The following is a 22,023-nucleotide window of genomic DNA, read 5'->3' on the forward strand; positions in this document are numbered from 1 at the left end:
GTGTACCCGCGAGAGACTAACATGCAACAACGAAAGATGACAATAACTAAACACAACAGCATGGGATCCTGGTGAGCTCCGGGAATGGTAAAAAGACATCAGTTGGGAAAAGGGGCCTAATCCTAATAAACTTTAGAGCGTAGGAAATAGTCACGTGCCACTAGTGATGTTTTCGTTTTGACAAAATGAACCAGGTAAGAGGGAAATGGGGTGTGAAGAGTATACAAGAATCGTGCTTTCTTTGCAGCTGTTCTATAGATCAAAAATTATTCTAAAGTAAAAGTTAATCTAAAAAAAAAATACCAAAACAAACAAACAAACAAAAAATGGAATAATTAGCAAATACAGGCTCTGAGTTTCCATTGAGAGTTCTGTTCTTTGAGGTAATTGTTTATGAGATTAAACAGGAGCTCTGGCCAGACGCCAGCCTTCCGCGCCCTGTGAAAAGCGAGCTAAACTTACAGCCCCCTGGACGTGCAAGGTTAGGGACTCCAGCTTTGCCTCAGGAACCGGGTACTTCCGGGTGGCTGCCACCCCTCCCCCACCAGGATGGAGGTTACCCAGGTCGGCACCTCTACCCCCCAGACCCGAGCTGTCCCCAACTTACTTTCCAAACACAGGCTCTAGGGTACAGGGAATGTAGTTATCCTGGTCACTCACTGATTTCTTCCCTATGGAGATCTTGATGTAAGGGTCACACTGAAGGAAGACAGGAAGACGACTTCAGTGAATTCACTTCCCCAACACATCTCTGAAGCTTCTTCGGTCCTCGGCCTTTCAGTGGGGGTAGGAGGCCAGCCATCGAGAAGCTGCCATCCTGCCATGGTGCCAGGCCAATGGCCCTGTCCCACACACCACCACACCAGTTGGCCCTGACACGGACTTCTAGCCATGGTCCAGCAGTAGAAAAGGGGAACCTGAGTCCTCCGGACTCCCGAAGCACTGCCCCACTGGGACAAGGTGGGTGAGGGCAAGGCTCATATCCTCAGAAACACTACAGCCTGTATTACATATATGACGGAGCCAGCCCCGGTCCTCTCTGGGGCCTCTGCTTCAACAGACTGAAGGGAGAGAGATGGCCAGACTTCAGCAGCCCAACCTGGCCCAGGCTGGCCTTCCCCAGATGCCTCCAGGAGCAACTGCGACCAGAGACTTCTCAGGGTCGGTCAAGGCATAAAGAAATCTTGAAGTGTATGAATGGACCATTGGCCATACCACATCCTGAAGGCCATCATGGTGCCTGGGCTGGGGATGGCTCTGTTCTGCCCTTTGACTTCTCAGCAGGGCAGGGCCAGCTATGACCTCTCACCTTGAAAAGCAGGGCTCCAGGGACTGGACAGCAGACTTCCACCCACAGACTCAAGGACACATGCTAGGCCTGCCCCCATCTCAGGGGATGAGAGAGAACCCAGCCCAGTCCCTCTGAACTCCAGTCAACCCCGCCTGTCCCTCTTCTTTCCTCTTTCCCTCTTCCCAATTTTTCCCTGCCCCCTCCCCCACCGCCATCTCCTCAGTGCTCCAGACTCCTGCTCTCTGGCAAGTTCCCATTTTGCCTCAGAGCCGGGGACCAGAGTGAGGTGAGGAGGTACAAAATTTGTCCATGTGTGCCTCAGGCACAAAGTTTGAGGGAGCACCCCCAAAACTCAGTCAATCAAGATAAACAAATTTTAATGCAATATTTTAAAAATTAAAGTTGACACCAACAGGCCCTGATGAACAAAATGTTAAATTTTAACCAAGGACAGGATCAGAATTACCGTCTTTCCCTTCTGCCTCAGGATCTAGCATGGCTAGGTATACAGTTACTGAGCCCCTTCTCTCCTGCCCGCGCCACCACCAGCTGAAGCCCAAGGAAGTCCAACCCTCCGCCCACACCTTCCTGTCACTTCCTCTCGTGCCTCGCCCTCATGCCAGACAGTCTTCTCACAAACTCTTGCCAAGATTTTTGGCCCATCCTAAAAAACTATATTCTTTTCTCTCCTAGCCTACCAGAGAATTTCTTCTCCCTCCTATCAATCCTTAAGAATCCTATCCCTCCGCCAAGCCTTCCTCATGATTGCCAAGTCTTGCACGGCCCCGCCTTCTCTGACCTCCTAGAGCACTTGGCCCCTGCCCGAAACACATCCAGTCGCCTCTCTGGGTGCTGGGTGTGTGTGGCTGGTTTCCTCGGCTTTTTGTGAACTCCCTGTGGGAGAGCTGTGTCCAGATCCCGTAGCCCGTTTGGGCCCCAGCCTGCCATTCCGGGACAGCTGAGAGCTCCGGAAATGTTACCTTTCCATTGGGATCCTTGGGCTGCAGGCCAAATGCTCGGATGATATAGATGCGGACCAGGCACTCCTGAGGCCCCTGGGCGGCCAGCTGGTGGAACTGTCTCGGGGGCATGGGGACGGCCGGGTCTTCTGGGAGGGGGTAGATTTTGAAGAGGCCCTGGAAAGAATGAGGGGCCAACTCACTCACGATCATCATCACCAACACAACCACCATCATGACCCTTGCCATCATCTCTGCCAGAGGCATCACACCAGAGACCACCAAGCCCACCACCGTTTCTTCACCACCATCAGATTCTGCATCAATGGTGTCGACCACACAGTCACCATGTGCCAACATCAACACCATGGTCATTATCATGGTTACTACAGTAGCCCTGCTCCCAGCCCCTTCACTTATGATAGCTGCCACTTCACAGTTTCAGTCCTCTCAGAGGAGGAGGAGGGTCATGCCCTCAAGGACGTACCTTAAACTCCCCGATAACAGATGGGTCCTCCGTCTCCTCCTGAGTCTTGCCCCGGTAGAGCTTGAAGGTGTTGCAAAAGTCAGACAGGCCTTCAAAGGCCTCCACGCTCTCCAGTTGTGTGTCGTAGACCTGCCACACATGCAGATGAGAGAAGGGGACAAGGGAAAGAGAGAAAGAAGAGAGCCAGCCAGGGAAGAGGAAACAGGACAGTATTCGAGTGATGATGGATGAAAAGTCCCAGAGAAGAAAAGGAAGGGAAAGACCATGTGCAAATTAAAGGAACAAAGACAGGTAGCAGAGAGGAAGAGGAGAGCAGCCAAGAACAGAGAGGACAGAGGAGGAAAGGTCACAGGCAGAGATTAAAAGGATGTAAAGAGTGGAGAGGAAAAGGAGATGAGGGTGGGGGACCGGAGGGACAGGAGAGGTGGGAAGAGGGGAAGACGTGTGTTCAGCACCATTAGGGAATGGTTTTCTGGTGAATCCAACATTTTAGGTTTCTAGGAATCATCACGTACATGGCTGGTGTCTTTTTTTTTACGAGAATAAAACCAAACAAACAAATGAAAAGTTAACAGGCATTTTACTTGAAGATCGAAACAGAACTCTGAAAAATTTATAGGTCTGTGTTTCAATCTACAAATGCTCCCTGTCCAGGACAGCCAGGCGACTGTGGTACCAAACCCTGGGCTGTGAATGCCTTCTGAGCACCACTTTAAATTTGCAAACTCAACATATCGATCCCCTTCCTCTCAAAGAGCCACTGACCTCTCTTTGTTAGAGGCATGCTTTGGAATTGCTTAGGCTTAACTAAAGCAGCAGTTTTCTATTATAGGTGATAAATGTGCCTAAGAGTGATATTAAAAACTTAATATACATGCTAAGTCGGTTACACTGAAATTGACAGCCAAGGCGAACCAGGTAAGTTCCTGTCTCATACTGCTAAGTGTTATTCCTCATTGAGGCCTAGCCCAGGTTCTGTCCCTTCCAAGAAACAATTAATGATGCAAGTGAGGCAGGTTCGTTATTAAAAATTAGAAAATATGAGTAAATACAAAGAAAAGATTATTATTGTCTTGCATTTGGAATCTCAAAAATAACTAGTTATTTGGTTACTATTTGATAGGTACCATTTTGAGTATGTTCTTGATCTGTTTATATCATTTAATCATTTTAAGGGACAGTTCCTTCATTCTACCATTTCCTCTGCTCCAGTTCCTTATTTCTGCTTTTATTTTTATTATTTCATTCTTCTTTGCAACTTCTTTTTCATTACTCTTTGTAACTTCTCCAGTTGAAGCTTTATTTACTTTGCTCCCTCTATTCGGACAATAAGAAAAATGCTTATTGTTATGAAATTGTCTCCGCTTACTACTCTCTTGGCATGGACCCATTTGTTTTGATTCTAACGTCATCATATCCATTCTCTTGGTATACCACAATTACAGTTTTATTTTTATTCTTTGATCCAAGAGCTAGATGCTTGTTTTTCATTCTTTCATTTTAACTAAGACAAGCTTTTAAGGCTATAACCTTCCTCTGAATGCTGCTTTAGTTATAACTAGCAAGTTCTAATATGTAACGTTTTATCCTTGTTTTCCGGATATTCTGCAATTTGGGGTTATGTTTTTTCTTTTGCCAAGAACTGTGCAAAGAGAGGTTTTGTTTTTTTGTTTTGTTTTGTTTTGTTTTTTAATTGTCTAGATAGGAGAGAACTTTTGGGTTTTTTTTTTATCTTGTTATTAAGTTCTCATTTTATGGCATTATAATAAAAAAAATATTGCCATTGGTAGGCCACTTTTTGAATTGTATTAATGTTCTCTTCAGGGCCTGTTACATGGTCCATCTCTGGAATGATGCCAAAGGCTGTAGCCTCTGTTTTCAGGCTACAGGGATCAGTCAGGCGAATAACTATGCTGCTTTTCTCTATCCTCTTACGTTTGTGTTCCCTCGACTCTGACATTAACCAAGAGGAGAGAGAAAATCTCCCCCTACCTGCTATTTCTTTCCTATATCTCCTGTAATTTCTGTTTTGTAAATATTGATGTGTTATTATTCAGCACATAGATATTCTCATAACTGTTATCTCCCAGAATTGTATGGTTTAATGCTATAAAATGTCATTCTTTGTCTCATTTAAATAATTAGGGGGACCCAAATCTGCTCTTATCTAACAAGAAGACGGTACCTTCTGCTTTCTTTTCATTTGTATTTGCCAGGTACACATTTTTACAATCTTTCGTTTTCAACCTTCATGAACCTATTTTGGAGTTAGATTTTGCTTTGAGATCTGATTTAAGTTTTGTAATTAATGAGTGATTGATATGACATGCATTGATATAACAAATATGTTTGATCTGGGTTTACATTTATATTGCATTTACATAGTCACAGAACAAGTTTATTGTTACATTTTCCAATTTCATCGATTTTGTTTTACGCCCTTGCCTGTGTGGTCTGTTTTCTCTGTGTGTGTGTATATGTGTGTGTGTTTCTGATGAGCTGAGTTCATATTCTAATGTTATTATAAATTTATATAAACAAGTAATTCTCTAAGTCCTGCATGTCTTTAGGGACAGTATTGAAGTGTTCCCTACTACAGCAATGATAAAATGATGAAATTTTATCTCCCTCCCACTCCCTCTCCCTCACTCAGTTTTAGACAGCATTGTCTTCCTTAATATTAATTCTGTACTATTTGTTTATAATTTGCTTATACTCCTCTTGTTTTGCTGATTTTAAATACTGTCAACCCTATCTATTCCATAATATGGCAATTCATGTCCTTACTCTATATCCCATCATCTTTTCTCCTTCTGTACCTAATTTTTTAAAAGATTTTATTTATTTATTTGAAAGAAACAGCACGAGAAGAGGGGGACGGGAAGAGGGAGAGGGAGAAGCAGACTCCCTGCTAAGCAAGGAGCCCAGTGCGGGACTCGATCCCAGAACTCTGGGATCATGACCTGAGCTGAAGGCTGACGCTTTACCGACTGAGCCACTCAGGCATTCCTATGTCTAATTTTTGCCAGTATTGTCACTTCCTCATTTTCACTGTATATACTTATATTTTACCTTATTACCCTAATCCTTCCATTTATTTTCATTGGAAGTCTAAGGTAAAATATGATCACAACCAGTCCCTTCATTCTGGATTTCCCAGTTATCTCCTAATTGACTAAGTTCATTCCCTTGGAGCTCCTCAAGATGGGGGCATGGGGCCTGTACCCCCAGTTCCTGAATATGCATGCTCTGTGTCCACAGCTGTTGTGCCTGAGTGGCAGCTGGACTGAATATAAATCCTAGGGCACCCTTTCCCTTTGATGATCTTACACATGGTGCTTTTCTGTCTTTGGGTATGAAATGTCATTATGGATAAATGGAAGCCAACTTGTATTATTTCCTATTTTAAATGACTTAATATTTGGGGGAAGAAGAAAGTATGACTACTCCAAAAATTCTTTAAATCTCAAGTCCAGTAACATACACTAGGATCAGTGTCAGGGTTGACCAATCTGGGTCGATTTTCCCTGACACCCAGTGGACCTTATAGTATGTATATTCAGGTATTCTTCTGACAATGCTGGTGACTTCCACTAAACTCTTCAATGTCTATTTGTTTTATTTCACCATTTTGGTTGCCGTCCTCAGAGACTCCAATTATGCAAGTGTTGGATCTCCTTTCCCTGATCTGTCATTTTCTCTTTATTGTTTTATACCTCTGTTTTTTTATTTCCATATCATTTTGTTGAACTTCATCATTTCTGTCCTCTGCCCCCTTCCTGTGTTTTCTAAAGTGGCCATTCTGCCCCGCACTCCTTTCAGTTTCATGTGTTCTCCTCCTTTCTGGAATCCTACCAGTCTCTTCTCATCTCATCATCCCTTGAGTTCTTTCATTTCTGCCTTGATTCTGACTGTCCCACCTCTGAAAATTTCACAGCTAAGTATTTCATTTCATCTGCTCCTTGGCAAAATTTTTCTGGTAATATATATCCTCTTCTTTTGGCCAAATTTTGATTTATATTTTCTTTTTTTTTTTTTATGGCATTTTTGAATTAATGCCCTGATAGTTCTTTTATGATTACTTGTCACTAAACGTGTTGAATTCTCCTAGCCTAGTTACTTCCTTTGCTCTGGCCACAGAGGCAGACTGCTTCCTGCAAATATGGCTCACCTCTTTGATTCTAGTGTGGCTCCACCTCTTTCACTTCTCTAAACTGGACCAGGCCTGAGAAGCATTTGTTGCCAGCCTGAACCTGACTCCAAATTTCCCACATCCATCGTCATGGACAAGGTGGATCACTTCTATCTTTCATGGGGAAACCTTGACTTCAGGAACTTTTTAAAAAACTACTTATTATGAAAGTTTCCAAGCACACACAAAAATAAAGGTGACATAATAAGTGCCCATGTGCCTATAACCTGTCTTCAATAATTCTCAACATTCTTCCATTAGGAAGAATGGGGTTTTCTGGGATCTGCTACCACTATGACCTTTCATCATTTTCTCTTCATTTACTGCCGAGTGGCTTCTACCCAATCTTGGTTGCCTTTGGACAGCCCTTGCATGTATTTTGGAGTCTGCGGGTTTTATTTGTTTCCAACTTTTACTGAAAATGGAGTTTGTGGGTTTGAATGATTTCCAGAAGAAAAGGGGAAAAATGCTGACTTATGCAGCCATGTTCATACTGGAAATCTCAATAAAATACTTTTTAAATTTCCAAGTGGTAGGTCTTTTTGCTTAAAGTTTTGTTATTAATTTCTCATTTTATTACATTTTAATCTGTCTTGTATGATTTCTGCTTTTGGTAATTTATTGCTAAACTAATATGTGATCAAATTTGGTAAATATTCTCTGAGCAACAGGAAAAAACATATTCTTTTTTATTATTTTTAATAAATAGAGTTTATTTAGAATAGAGATATTCTAAAGCTACTTTTGATGTACCTTAAAAAATATTTTACCTTGTTATTCAGACCTCTTATTTCTTTATTTATTTACTTTCTGCTTCATCTGCCTAGGAAAAAGATGCATTAAAATCCCTAATGCAACTTTAATTTCTCTCATCTCTTCCTTTTATTTGTGTGAAGTATGAGTTTACATCTTCCTACCATTTTTGCTTTAAATATTTCTAAGCTTTATTGTCCTGTACAGGAATATTTGGGCATTTTCTCATTGAGACGTGTATCTTTCATTTATATAAAACATCCCATTTTGTTTCCTTCGCTTTTTACTTTAAATTATATCTGTTTCTTTTTTATTGGCACTTACCTTATTTTTTGTGCCAAAATATTTATTTTTTAGACATTCTAAGTTGTACTGTTTTAGACCTACCTCTTAAGGACAGTCTAATGAATTTTTAATTTTATATAGTTTGAGAGTTCTTATCACTCAATAGAGAAGCTCAATACACTTCATTTATTAGGAAAACAAATATGTATTATTCTTTTTCTGTTGTGTTTTTCTATGATTTCTGTTTTTTATGCTTTCTTTTTTGTATCTTTTATTTTTCTATCTTTTGCTACTGACACTGCAAGTTGCGTATTCCCCCCAGGCTAGTAATTTCCAAAATCTGGTTTGTTTGTTTGTTTTCCTCTACCCATTGTGTTCTCCATTCTCTCCTAATGCTACAGGTTATTTTTCAAAAACTCATGGTGGTGGTGGTGGTGGTGGTGGTTTTCTTCTATTTACTTATCCTTAAAGGACCAATGTTCCTTCCAGGTTTGGTTTTTTCCCCCCAGAAACAGGTTGAATGCGTTTTTGTTTTGGACGACCCATGTTCACTTGGATGCTGTCAGAGATCTCCTCAGAGAGGTCAGGCTGGAGGGCAGGATGCCAGTTCCATGTCCGGCATCTGAAGGAGCAGCAAGGGGGGCCAGGGCCATGGGCCATGCTGGCAGGAGTCCTCATTCTTGGTTTCTCTCATTTTCTGGCAAGGCCACACTACCACATGCCAGACCTAATGTGTCGGACCTTCTTCCTGGTACACAAGTTCAGTCTCTTTGCCCAGCCTCACACACCCAACTGCAAATCAATGAAGAACTTGCTGCCTAAGGTGGCCTGTGCCTTTGGGGCCCCTGTTCTTCTCATCTTTGCACAACCAGGCCTCCAGATACAACTCACCCAGAGGCCCACTGCATCAAAGACAACTTTTACCACCTTGTAGAATCACCCTCCAGAGTGGCCAGCCAAGGTTTTCAGCCAGTAGAACAACCTGAAAGCCCAGACCACCCACCACTCCCACAGGCCTCAAATCCCATTCCACTGGTCCCCTTTGGGGTGCTCCTCAGGCCCCTCTCCTGCATCTAATAGCCTTTGCATACTTTCTCTAAACAGGCTTGCCAGATAAAGCAAGGCAAAATACAGGACACCCACTCAAATTTGAATTTCAAATAAATAACAAATAATTTCATTACGTAAGTATGTCTCGGGCAATATCTGAGGCCTAAGATGTACTTATCTAACAATTACAGAAAATACTTATACTAAAATATTATTCCTTATTTATCTGCAATTCAAGTGTAACTGAACATCCTGAACATATCTGGCAACCTTCTCCAGGACTCTTTACAACTCCTTTGGGGAGTAACTTTGAGTCACCTCTGGTTATCTTTTTTAAAAGCAGTCTACTTTTTAAAAAGCGTAATTGTATTTGTGGAATTTCCTCAAAATACCAGAATTTGGCTGACTCATCCCTGGCTTAGTTTTTGTTTGTTTGGTTGGCTTTGTGGGGGAGGGGGTTTCTTTTCTTTTCTTTTTTTCGTGGAAGCAAAGTTTACCATATTTTTATATCTGCTAGGCAGTTTCTGTCCCAGTTGTAGGGGCAGAGGAGTCGTAGCTACATTCTCAAACTGACTTCCCTTTTTATTTTAACACAATATTTTTATTATAGAAAGTTCAAATAACTTTAAAAGAAAGGGAATAACCTAACATGGGAATAACAATTCCCATTTAATTTAATTCCCAACTCCAACTTTAACAAGTACCCAGCTCCAAGTTTTAACAATTTTCAGTATTTTGCAATTTTCATAATTTTTAATATTTTGAAAATCTACCAGAGGGTCACTCACATCAACTATCTTCCCATTTATTTTTCTTTTCTTCCTTCCTTTCTTTTTTTTTTCTTTTTTTTTTTTTTCATTTTAAAACAAATCCCAGGCCAGGTATGATTTCACCCATAAACACCTCAGTATTTTTCAACAATCTTCCAAAAATACTTTCTTGGTTATCCAGCCCACACTGACTTCTTGCTCTAAATCTGTGGGTGACCCTTCCCACCTCAATTAGCTCGTCAGGATTCACCAGCTCCCAGGCACCAAATGAGAAGATTCACACAGGTTTTCAGAGGAGGTGACATAAGTGTACATGTTTTGTCTCCCTGCCATCCTCGCTGTCCCTTGTGCGTGCCCAGGGGCTATTAGACTGAAGGGCACACTGTGGAAAGGTCTCACCTTTAGAGTGTCAAAGCCCTTCTCCAAGTATGAGCCGCACTTCTCCCTCTCCCCTGTGGAGGCAAAGAATTTGCTCCACCAGTCGATGAACTCCTCCTCCTGAGTGGGTAGAAAGAAAGAGATCACTTCAGAAACAGAACTTGCCAAGCAAGGCCCTTCTGGACCAGGCATCTAGCAAGGCTGATGGGCCAGCATGGTCTTCAAAGCTCTCCTGCTGGGTGAGTTCAGGGGAGCAGACCCCTGGAACTCACCACCCCTCCAGAGGCAGGCTGCGCAGACCTGACCAGAAGAAAGGTTTGAACACCTGCTCGACCCTGAGAGGCAGAAGTTCCGGTCCTGGCTCTGCCCCCCATTCATTGTGTGATGCTGTTAAGCTCTTGGGCCTCCCTTCTCCTTTTTTTAATGGGGACATGAGCCCTGTGGTTCCCCTGCATTCCATGGATGTACCAAGGCTGAAATCAGAAGGTACATATGGTAACTCTTTGGGGGGGAAATGTCAATAATGAGTTACTTATAAATACAATGGAGTAGGCCCAGGAAAACTCAGACCCCAAAGAGCTATCCTGTCTCCCCAGCCCCAGGAGGAAAAAAAACAAACCATCAGAAATCAGAACTTAGCCTACCCAAGGTCCCATCAAGGCAGAATCCCTGAAAATCAACAAATGCTTACAAAGGGCCCATTATGCAAAAGACACCATGCTACATGGGGGACATCAGGTAAACAGAAGTTTGTGATAACACATTCTCTGCCTTGTCCTTCCTCCCCTTACTCCTATTTGTAGAAGACAGACAGGTCTCTTGGAGCACACACTGGTCTCCTCACCTTCACACATTTTACACATGGTGTGTCTACAGGTCTTCTTATCTCTTTTGTCTAGAATGGTCCTCCAGCTGTGTCCTGTCTAGTTGTGGGTGTCCTGTCACCCAGGAAGTCAGCAAGCTTCCTGAAGGCTGGACGGTCATCCTGCCTCAGGTCTCCCTCCAAACCCTCCCTAGGGCTGGACACTCAGTCTGTGCCTGTCGATACCATTAAAACTCACCCAGTTAGTGGGAAAGGCCAAAGACTGGGTGTCAAGAAAGCTCATCTGGAGCTTGCTTTTCCTCCTCTGTAGGAGGGGGTGTGTTAGGAGGTCTCCCAAAAGTCTGCTCTGATACTATTAAATCAACTGAATGTCTGTTGTGGAGTTTCTGGAAATGCTTGTGGCTCCCTTTAAACTAATGCTCAGTCCTTTGAATCATGGTTTCTTAAGGGTGAGAACCAGCTGGAACCAAGCCAAGGGTACCTGGAACAACACAGTGGGGAGAGGGTAGGATGAGGCTCTCAGAGTCTCCACCTATCCTGGCAGTGTGGCCCTAACACCCACATCGTGGCCAGAATGTGATCCCCAGACACAGAGCACAGAGCACGGGTACCAGAGGAAGGTTGAGTCTACACAGTCATTGTCAGACCAACTTACCAGGAGGTTCTTCAGCAGCTAGAGGAGAGGAAAAGCCATTCAGATTGGTTAATATACAGTGTAGCAGAGCTTTCTGGCTTGCAACCCCTCTAGAAAAAGCCAGCGTAGAGCAAGGCCGACCCTAGCCCTAAGCCCTAATACTTCAAGATCAATTTAAAGAAAAAGATACCATGGGTGAATAAAAATATGCAGGCATATATATCAAATGCATAACACAGAAAAATATATTTACACAGACATGCCCAAGGGAGATGTTTATACTGTAATGCACATACACCCACAAGAGTACACACACTAACACACAGGCACATATGTGCACACAGAAACTGTTAGACCGGAAGCTGGTTTAGCTAATCCTCCTAAGTCTTCCTTCTCTTCCCCACCCAGATACTTAAATATTTGAGTTTATGATCAGGCTCAGAGTCAGGCACAAATCGGCAACCAACCAGTGTGTTCTGTCCAAAGAATAAAAGAAGCACACTAGTTGTGGGAGAGTTGTTACACTTCCCACAGTCTTGAAAAACCAAGCAAAAGAAAAAGAAAAAAAGGAATATGAAGACAAAGAATCTGAATAATGCCACTAACAACGTCAATTAAGTAGACAAACATGTGATCCAACGACAGAAAATATACCTTCTTTTCCACCACCGTCGGAGCACTTAGAAAAAAATTAAAAGCCACAAGCAGATCTTAATAAAGTCCAAGATAAACCTGTATCAGTCACATTCTCTGACCATAATGCAGTAAAGCTATAAATGAAAAATTTAAGGATTAAAATTCTCAAACTTTTAGAAATTTAAAGGCACACTTTTTAAACCCTCCTGGGTCAAAGAGAAAACCAATCTAAAATCACAGATACTTAGCTAATACCAACAGTGACAGGGCTCTGCCCCCAAATTTGTGGGTTAGAGCAAATTTGTCCTCAAAGGAAAAAAATCAGTCTTAAGTGCTCTTGCTTTTATACAAAGGAATGAAAGTAAATGATAGCTCAAGAAATTACAAAATGAAAAACAGGAAGACCAAAATTTGACAATGATGAGTAGACATAAATACATTAGAAAGGAGAAGAGTAGTACAAATGATAATCAAATCTTAGAGCAAACCTTCAAAAGACCAATAAAATAAACATTTATCAAATCTAATGTCTAGAAGCAGATACACCACTAAGAATGAAAAAGATCAAATAGAAATATATTATGGAGAGAATGAAAATAATCGGAGATTTACTACCACCTAATCAGTGACAAAATGGAAAATGTACATGAAGCAGGAAATCTTCTAGGAGAGTACAAATTCCCAAAATTGATTCAAAAGTAATAGAAAATGAAGAGGTCAGTAATCCTGAAAGTGAAAGAGCTCTCAAAGAGGTACCTCCAACACAGACATCAGTCAGGATGCTTCCTTTGGAACAAAGTTCTAGCAGTCTCTCAAAGACAGACTCTTTATTACACACACACATACACACACACACACACGCACACACGTTAATCCCATTCCTGAATAGAGACATTAGGATAATAATAGATTATAGCAGATGTGCCATGGTCAAGCTGGATTATTCCAGAATGCAGGAGTGGCTCAACATCACTGATTAAGGAGAAAAAACCCACATGATCATCTGCAACAGAAATTTACAAACTATGGGTCACTGGCCAGCCACCTGCTTGTGTAATTCAAATACAGTCTGTGGTGGCTTTTCAGCTACAACAGCAGAGTTGAGTAGTTGAGACAGAGACCTTAAGTCCCCCAAACCTAAAATATTTACTCCCTGACCCTTTAAGAAGAAAAAAAAAGATTGATTGATTGATTGTTTGATTGATTGGTTTGAGGGTTGGGGGGATACCAGAGCTCTATCTCATGACCCTGAAATCACAACCTGAGATCAAGACCAAGAGTTCAATGCTTAACCAACTGTCCCACCCAAGCACCCCTACTCTCTGGCCCTTTAAGAAAAATTCTGCCACCCCTGATCTATAACATGCAAATAAGAAAGGGGGAGAAAGGAATGATAAAACTTTTCAGTTATTCCTAAGTGAAACTCTCAGTTCATTCATTCCCATTCACTTACTTTCATTCAATTAAGAATAAAAGGAAGCTTTCCTAGCATTAAAAAGAGTATCTTAGAGTAATGTACAATGTTGTGCTACCAGAAATTCTCCCTTCTGGGCTTTTGCACATAAGGTTGCCTCTGCCAATAATTTTCATGTGATGTGGATATAAAAAAGCAATAAATCAAGGTGATTTGTTATTATTAGCGGAGTTCAAATCCTACCACTCCTAGCTGTGTGACCTTAGATAACTACTTAACCTCTCTGTGCCTTAATAATCTGTAAAATGATCAAACAGTACCAATTTGATAGAATTATGGTAAGAAATAAAGGAGTCAGTAAATATAAGGATTTTTTAAATAGTACAGGTGATTTAGCACCTAATGCAATGTCAGTATTTTTTTTTAAGATTTTATTTATTTATTTATTTGACAACGAGAGAGAGAGATCACAAGTAGGCAGAGAGGCAGGCAGAGAGAGAGAGAGAGAGAGAAGCAGGTTCCCTGCCGAGCAGAGAGCCCGACATGGGACTCGATCCCAGGACCCTGAGATCATGACCCGAGCCGAAGGAAGCAGCCCAACCCACTGAGCCACCCAGGCGCCCACAATGTCAGTATTTACTACTATCACTGATCATGGTATTATTTCTTTGGTGTGGACCAGGTTAGCTTCTTGGCTAATGGCCGGCTCTCTCACAAACTACCAGTGGGAGCATAACTGGCCATAGTCTTTTCCAGAAGGCAATCTGATTGCATGTTTCCTCAGCCTTAGAAGTGTACACATGCTTTGACCCATCAACCTGTCCTAGAAATTTATCCAAAGAAAGTAATCATAGATATGCATAAAGATTTAACTTCATTTATTATTGTGAAAAACTGGATACAACTTAAGTAACAATAATGAACTGTTTGGGTAAACTGAATACCCACGTGATTAAGTATTATGCAACATTTAAAAATGATGCAATTGAAATAGATTTATTGGCATGGAAAGCTATCCACAACTGATGAGATTAATAAAAGGTTAATAAATGAATAATGTGATTTCATTTTAGGAAAAAGACAAAACCGCAAATGTTCATAGAAATTACCTATGAATGACAGCATTATAAATGTTTTGTTTATTCCTTTTATTTTTGTGCATCACTCAAAATTTTCTAAATTTTCATGATGTGCATGTATTCCTTACGTAATTTTTAAAATTAAGGATTTTAAAAATAAACAACAGTAGTAGGATTTCAGGAAAAAATGTCACCAAGAAAATGAAAAGATAATCCACAGAATAGGGAAAAAATGTTTACAAATGATATATCTGAGAAGGGATTTGCAACTAGAATATACGGAGAACTCGCACAACTCAATAGTAAAAAGACAACCCAACCAAAAAGGAGCAGTGCATTGAAATAAACATTCCTCTAAATAAGACCAGCAGATGGATAATAAGCACAGGGAAAAGTGCTCATTGTTAGCTAACAGGGAAACGCAAATCGAAACCACTGTGAGAAAACACTGCATACCCACCAGGATGGCTATCACGAAAAGTCTGATAGTAACAAGTGTTGGTAAAGCCATGGAGAAACTGGAATGCTACTGATGAGAACATAAAGGGGTACAGGCATTTTGGAAAACAATCTGGCAGTTCTCAAAAGGTTCAACAGAGAGTTATCATATGACCCAGCAATTGTACTCCTAGTTAAATAACCAAGAGAAATGAAAAGTTACATCTACACCAAAATTGGTGCAGGAATGTTCAGAGCAGCTTCATTCATAACTGCCAAGAGGAAGAATCCAAATGTCTACCAGCTGGTGAATAGATAAAGAAAATGTGATATCTCCACACATTTGGCAATAAAAAGCAGTGAAGAACTGATGCACATTACTACACTGATGAAGCTTGAAAGCAGTAGCTGAATGAAAGAAGTCACAAAAGACCACATATTATATGATTCCATTTATATGAAATGTCCAGAATAGGCAGATCTGAAACCAAAAGTAGATGACTGGGAGTGGTTGGGAAGAACTGGCAGGTGACTGCTCTTGGGTACAGGGTCTCTTTGGAGTGATAAAAACCTTCTAAAATTAGTGTCAGGTCAGTAAGCATCAAGCTTCAGTGCCAAACCAGACACAAATGGATTGAACTTGAGCATTTTGAAGATGGACAGCTACTTGACCTTGTACACCAAAGACACATCTAACAGAAAGAGAAAACAACACTTTCTCAACATAGGGACTAGAAATAAAGTAAGAGTTGAAAGTGAGTCTTGTTTTTTCCTTTTGGGAGGAGGATATAAAGTCTTTTATATGTTTTGTATTGTGTATATGTTGTGTATTGTTTTAGTTACTCATTTCTTTTAATTAGAATATACTCAAATAAATATAAAACATTTTAAGAGAATGTATTTACATGAAGGGGAAAATATACAAAACTATAATTTTCTGTTTCTGTGAGTTCTTTTTGAAATTTTTTCTCACCTATGGTCATTATCATAATGTATATATTATTTTCTATTCTATTTTTCCCATTTAATGTTATTTTATTAAACTCTTGCAATAACTTAATATTCATTTTTCACTTAATAAATTATATCATATATTTCAACATTTCAAAAAAACCTTCTAAAATTGATTATGGTGATGGCAGCAAAACTCTGTTAACATACTAAAAAATACTGAGTTGTACACTAAATAGGAACTTGTATTATATGGATTATCTCAATAGAGCTGTTAAAATAAAAAGAAACAAATGATCACATACAAGCTTATAACCTCTAAAACAACAACAAAAGAAGGAATCTTGAGTATGTATTCTAAGGAAATACGAGTTAAATTCTTTTTTTATAAGAATAATCAAATGGTCACCGAAAAAGACCTAAATCTTAGGATACCCCATTTTCCTCAAGAACCTCTCTCAGCTGTAATTTCCTTGTCCTTCAAAGCCCCAGGCAGGGTCCAGCGGCTGGTTCTCCCCAGCAGACATGGCTGCCGCAGACACAGGTGGTGGTTGGCCTTTCTAACTCCAGGTTACACCAGCCGGCCTGCCGCTCAGTGGCTCCTGTCCCCCTCTTCTTCCTGCATCTAGGCTAACGTCTTCTAATTCCACCCCCTTGGCAGACATGATACGTGCAGCAGAATCATAATTTGTATACTAATTAGTTTATCGTTTGCTTCTACAATCCTCTGCTTACCCCTTTGATCTTCCCTGTTTCTACTCCCTTGCCCTTCTCTGGAAACTGTCTTACTTCCGGCCAACCCAACCTGGGTTTGACTCTATGTACATCCTCTGCACACAACCGAATGTGGCCGGAGGGGAAGAGCAAAGGAATGGCTGCTCTCATTCCAAGTTCGTGTCACAGCCTCAAGGGGGTCCCAGTGCTGTCTGTCCACCTCCCCTCAATTTCCCAGTCCTGGAATTCTCCCGTGTCCTAACACCACCTTCCTATACCTTCTGCTTTTCCCTCAGACCTCCACCACCTTCTCCCTCTGCTCACTCTTGGCCGGTGACCCTGCTTCCTCCTTCTCTTGGAAAGCATAAGCAATCAGAAGAGAACTTCTGCAGGCCCTCGTCAGCACCTGCACCACATCCCACCTTCCCTCCTGTCACCACGTGTGCTCCACTTGCTCCCAACCCAAGGCCAACCCCTGTACTCATGCTCTAGGTCCCATACCCCTGGTCTACTCAAGACACCTTTCCATGATCCTCCTCACCCTCGCCCAGGCCACCCAACACACATCTCTACTGGTCACTCCACTAGCTTTCAAACAGGTGACACTAGTTCCCTGTCACTTAAAGAAAACTCTCTGACTTTCTCCTTTGGCTCCCAACTCATTTCTTTCTCCCCTTTACAGAAAAACTTCTAGAAAGAGTTAGCTACACTTGTGTCTAATTCTTGTTTTCCTATTGTCTCTGTTCAATCAAAGCTGGTCAAGATCACCAGTGACTTCAACGATCAATTTACCGAGGACCAGGGTGATATCCTCCCCCAATCACTGGCCAAGCCTTCTCCATCTCTGCTGATTTCTCCTGGTCACCCACCCTTTGGTCATCTGAGTGCCCCAGGGCTCTGTGTTCAGACCTCTTCTCTTCTCCATCCACTCACACTCCCTGGAGTTCGCCTTGAGACTTACACATTTAAATGGCATCGATGCTGATGAATCCCATGCTGAGCTCCCTCCAGCCTAGATGACTCCTCTGAAACCCAACTCCCATTTCACATCTCCCACTGGACATCTAATAAGCATCTCAAATGTACTATGTCCAGAATCCAACTTCTGACCATCTTCCACCCACCTGCTCCTTCTAGTCTCCCTCAAGTAAGTAAATGGTAATACCTTTCTTCCAGATGCCCAAGCCCAAAACACTGCAGTCCCCTTTGAGTCCTTTCCTCATGCCCCACGTTCAGGCCACCAGAAATCCTGTTAGTGCCACCTTCAGTACATATTCAGAATCAGACCACCTCTCCCAAATCTCTAACCCCCTGTTCCCCATCATCTGGAACATTTCCCCAGCCTCCAACTGACCTCCCTGCTTTCAGCCTTGCCTCCAAATCTATCCTCAACACAACAGCCCCACAGAATGGAGCCCATCAGCCCTCGTGCATTCCCTCCAGTGATTTGCCAACTCAAGTCAGGATAAAGCCAAATCCTCTCGTGATGTGGTCCCCTGACCTTCCTGATCTCATATCCTTTGTCTTTCCTCCTCATTCACACTCATCCGCCACAATGGCCTGCTTGGTCCTCGAGCACTTCCAGCATCCCCATACTCTTGCCAGAGCACTATTCCTCCCATAGATCCACGGGTCACTTCTCCGCCTCCTTCTAGTCTTGACTCAAATGCAATCTGCTTCACCCCCCTTCCTTCGCCAGATTTTAAGTCATGACCCCTCCCCCCCAGCAAATCCTATCCCCTCTTCCTTGCTTTTTCTCCCTAGCAATTACCATCATCTGACATGCCGTGTATTTTATTTCGGTATTTGTTTGTTGTGTCTCCTTCCCCATGAGGGCAGAGATCTCTATCTTTTCTAACTCTCTGTCCCCCGTACTTCGAGCACTGCCTGGCATGTATTGGAGTGCAGTAAGTACGCGATGAATATATGAATGCCTAAACAGCCGGGATGCAGGGGATATTTGCCTTTTAAATTTCTGAAGGCAGATAACATAGCTATTTAAAAAATAGTTTTGAGAGAATGTTTTGTCCAGCTAGTTTTCCCACCCTCTCCAGAGGAGATGAAAATGTAGAGGGGGAGAGGAAGAACTAACTAGAGATTTGTGATGGCTTCAATGAGGCAAACCCACAACTTGGCCCCCAGGTTAGCTCCAAAGTTTATATGGGAGAGACCCTTCCATAGCTCTGGGAATCAAGTAAACAGCGGCCCAGAAGTTGCCAGAGGAATGGGGACATGAGGCACTTGGCAGAGATGGCTGCATGGGCATCATGGGAGAGAGAGCCGGGGAGCCTTCTGCATTTCCTATAGACCCCAGAGTGTCATGAAAGAGTGGCCAAATTGTACCATGTTTCCCAGAAAGGCTTGAAAATTAGTCAAGAGAGAGAGCCAAGGGGACCTAAAAGGGTCATGTGGCCAAGATAACAAGCTATTGTCTATGTGGTTCGTGGGCCCAGAAATCAGCAAGCCTACAGACAGGCAGACACATACTGGTGACCAAGGGTCTCTGCCTGTGGAGGTCATGACATTCTGGAAGCCCACCCAGAATCTAACTGCCTCCCAGAGATAAGGACAAGGAGGAAAAGCCGAAAAATGACTCAGCTTAAACCTGAACTACTGAAGGATACTATGGCTTCTCTGTCATCAGGAAAAACGTGAGCTCAAAAAGGAGATTAAGTTGAATTACAGGAAAATAAAGTTATGTTTTTAACACACTCACAGATGTGACTTGAAAATATCATTCCTTCTAGTTTACTAATTTGGCTTCTGATAGAGTTATTTCAGTTCTTCCTTGTCCTCCTCAGAATGTCCAAGAATAAGTTAGCACACCCAGAAAAGTGAGCCCCACAGAAACAGAACAGCCCTTCTAGTCTTAACCCTGGTGTGTCAAAGCCAGCCCCCTCCCCGCGGCTGTCAGAGGAATCCCATCATCCAAAACTCCAGTAGGGTAAAGGTCACATGTTCTCAAATTCCAAGTGTGCCCTTGACCTCATTTTGCAATAGCCAAGCATCTAGTCTTGGAACATGGCAAGGAGGAGAAACAAATATAAAAGGTTTGATTGCTAAGTGTCACCTTGGGCTTTAGCAAGGAGTCTGGCCATTAAAACTTTACATCCTCATGCCCAAAGTTCAAGGCCCCTCATGATTCAGTCAGTCAAACAAGTAAGTCTGATCAAGGCACGGACTAGCAGCCTCTCCAATTTCAACTAATAGCCAGCACTCAGTTCCTGACCAACCAGAGCCATGTAACAAAGACATGCTTCTCTGGGCCTGATCCAGTGTAATGGGCACCCTAATCCCTCTGAAGACCCAAATCATCATAGCATACACTGAACATTTAACCTTCCCTTCTCTTTCAGTGGGTCTAACACATTTCATGAATATAGACAGAAAATTGACAACAATAATTCTAAGCCTGACTTTCTGTTAAGTAAGGAAAGTTGAGGGTGGGGAGGAGGTCTTGCTTGTATTCTCTCCCAGGATGACCACTTGAATCAAAGAGAAAAGTTCCCAGTCAAATCCATTAGTCACCGAAGCTACAACGTTAAACTTTGCTTGGGTCACTATATGGAACTACTCAATCCCACCTCTAAAAAAAGGTCGATTTTTTAAAAATAATTTTAAGCAGGACTTCATTACCTACATTGATCCAGAGGTAGATATCCTAGACTGTGTTGAAAGTGGTTTCTCTCATAGCACAAATCATTATCATCAAGAGGGTAATAATATAACCCAACACTGGGATTATGGTGAGGCTATAGGTTGATGTCCACAAAGAGACTTTAGGACCTGTAAAGTTTATCACAATCAATATCCTTGTTGATACTATCAACATCATCAGTTCAATCCCTGATACCACTGCCCTAGAACTCAACATCTGCATAACTAGAATAATGATATGACGCTTCTCATTCTTTTTTTTTTAAGATTTTATTTCTTTATTTCACAGACAGAGATCACAAGTAGGCAGGGAGGCAGGCAGAGAGAGAAGGGGAAGCAGGCTCCCTGCCGAGCAGAAAGCCTGACTCAGGGCTTGATCCCAGGACCCTGGGATCATGACCTGAGCCGAAGGCAGAGGCTTTAACCCACTGAGCCACTCAGGCACCCCTCATTCTTTAATTAATGTCTAAGTTTTAAGCAATGGAGACTATTTGCTCATACACGCACAAATACAAACACAGACACAACATACGAGTACTTACACCTACATGGAGACCAGATAAACCCCCAAACATGCAAGCACTCCAATTTCCAACCTGCCATACCCCATTCATACTAAACTTCTCATGCCCCCAAACCCACACAAACACATGCCCACAGCCAGCTACCATGTTGATTCAGCAGAACTCTGCATACTCACAACAAAAATCACTTAATCATTTCCACAAGCGAAACACCGGCCTTTCGAGCTCTTGTTGACACTCCCTATTGTCCTGCCTCTGTGTCTGCTGTAGAGATCATTACTGTGCTCAATCTGACTTCAAGATGGACCAGCAGAGGTGGGAGGGAAGGGAAGACCTTTAACCAAAATGCTGAATTGCTTCCAAAAGGCCCAGTGAGAAACTGTGCCTGGAATCTAGCAAAGTCAAGCAGATGGTGAGCAAAGAAGGGTCAGGACCTGATAATCTGATGACTGGCCTGTTCCAGATGGGAGACCCAAGTGGGGTGGAGAACCTCTGGGGAAGGCCAGCTTCCTAGCCCTCTCCCAGTTCTGGGCCCAAGGTAGGTAAGACAGAGGATCTCATGACCTGGTCCTCCGAGGTTAGGGTGAGCACTTACACCCAAACAGAAAGTACAGAGGAATGGGATCTGCCCAGTAGGGTGAATGAAAGAAGACCCCATCAGGTCTTGTCACTGATGAAGACAGCAATGAGACATCAAGAATTCAGAACTTATGATGGTTCCAACAGGGCCTGGGCAAAAGCTTTCCTTACCTTCTTCATTCTGCTTATATAGACAGTTTTGCTTAGCAAGAGTTCCAACAATCTACTTAAGAGAAGAACTATTTTTGAAGGCTTTCCCGGGACTGCTGAAGCATTCATCAAACTACAGACACTAATCTTAGCTATCGTAAATTCAATTTTAAAAGTATTTTGGGGGAGCCTACTATGTGCCAAAGTCAACCTACTTTCTAGTTACTGTGTGCATTTTCATACACAAAATCACATTACG

General features: G+C 42.3%; 1 protein-coding gene across 24 annotated transcripts in view; it reads right to left on the reverse strand.

The window, feature by feature from the left end:
* The window catches only part of DYSF (dysferlin), a 203,405-nt gene that overhangs the window by 23,024 nt on the left and 158,358 nt on the right, over positions 1-22,023 (reverse strand). For 17 of the 24 annotated variants that reach the window (XM_045978680.1, XM_045978675.1, XM_045978677.1 and 14 more), the window contains 4 exons: positions 10,187-10,285; positions 2,738-2,866; positions 2,272-2,427; positions 608-699 (listed from right to left, as the gene is read on the reverse strand). In XM_045978680.1, the coding sequence (XP_045834636.1) occupies positions 608-699; positions 2,272-2,427; positions 2,738-2,866; positions 10,187-10,285 (476 nt within the window). Of the gene's footprint in view, positions 1-607; positions 700-2,271; positions 2,428-2,737; positions 2,867-10,186; positions 10,286-11,643; positions 11,662-22,023 lie in introns of all 24 variants that reach the window. The other 7 variants (XM_045978655.1, XM_045978669.1, XM_045978663.1 and 4 more) reach the window with 1 other exon arrangement.

This window comes from Meles meles, chromosome 15 (assembly GCF_922984935.1).
Source record: "Meles meles chromosome 15, mMelMel3.1 paternal haplotype, whole genome shotgun sequence".
Classification (NCBI taxonomy): Eukaryota; Metazoa; Chordata; class Mammalia; order Carnivora; family Mustelidae; genus Meles; species Meles meles.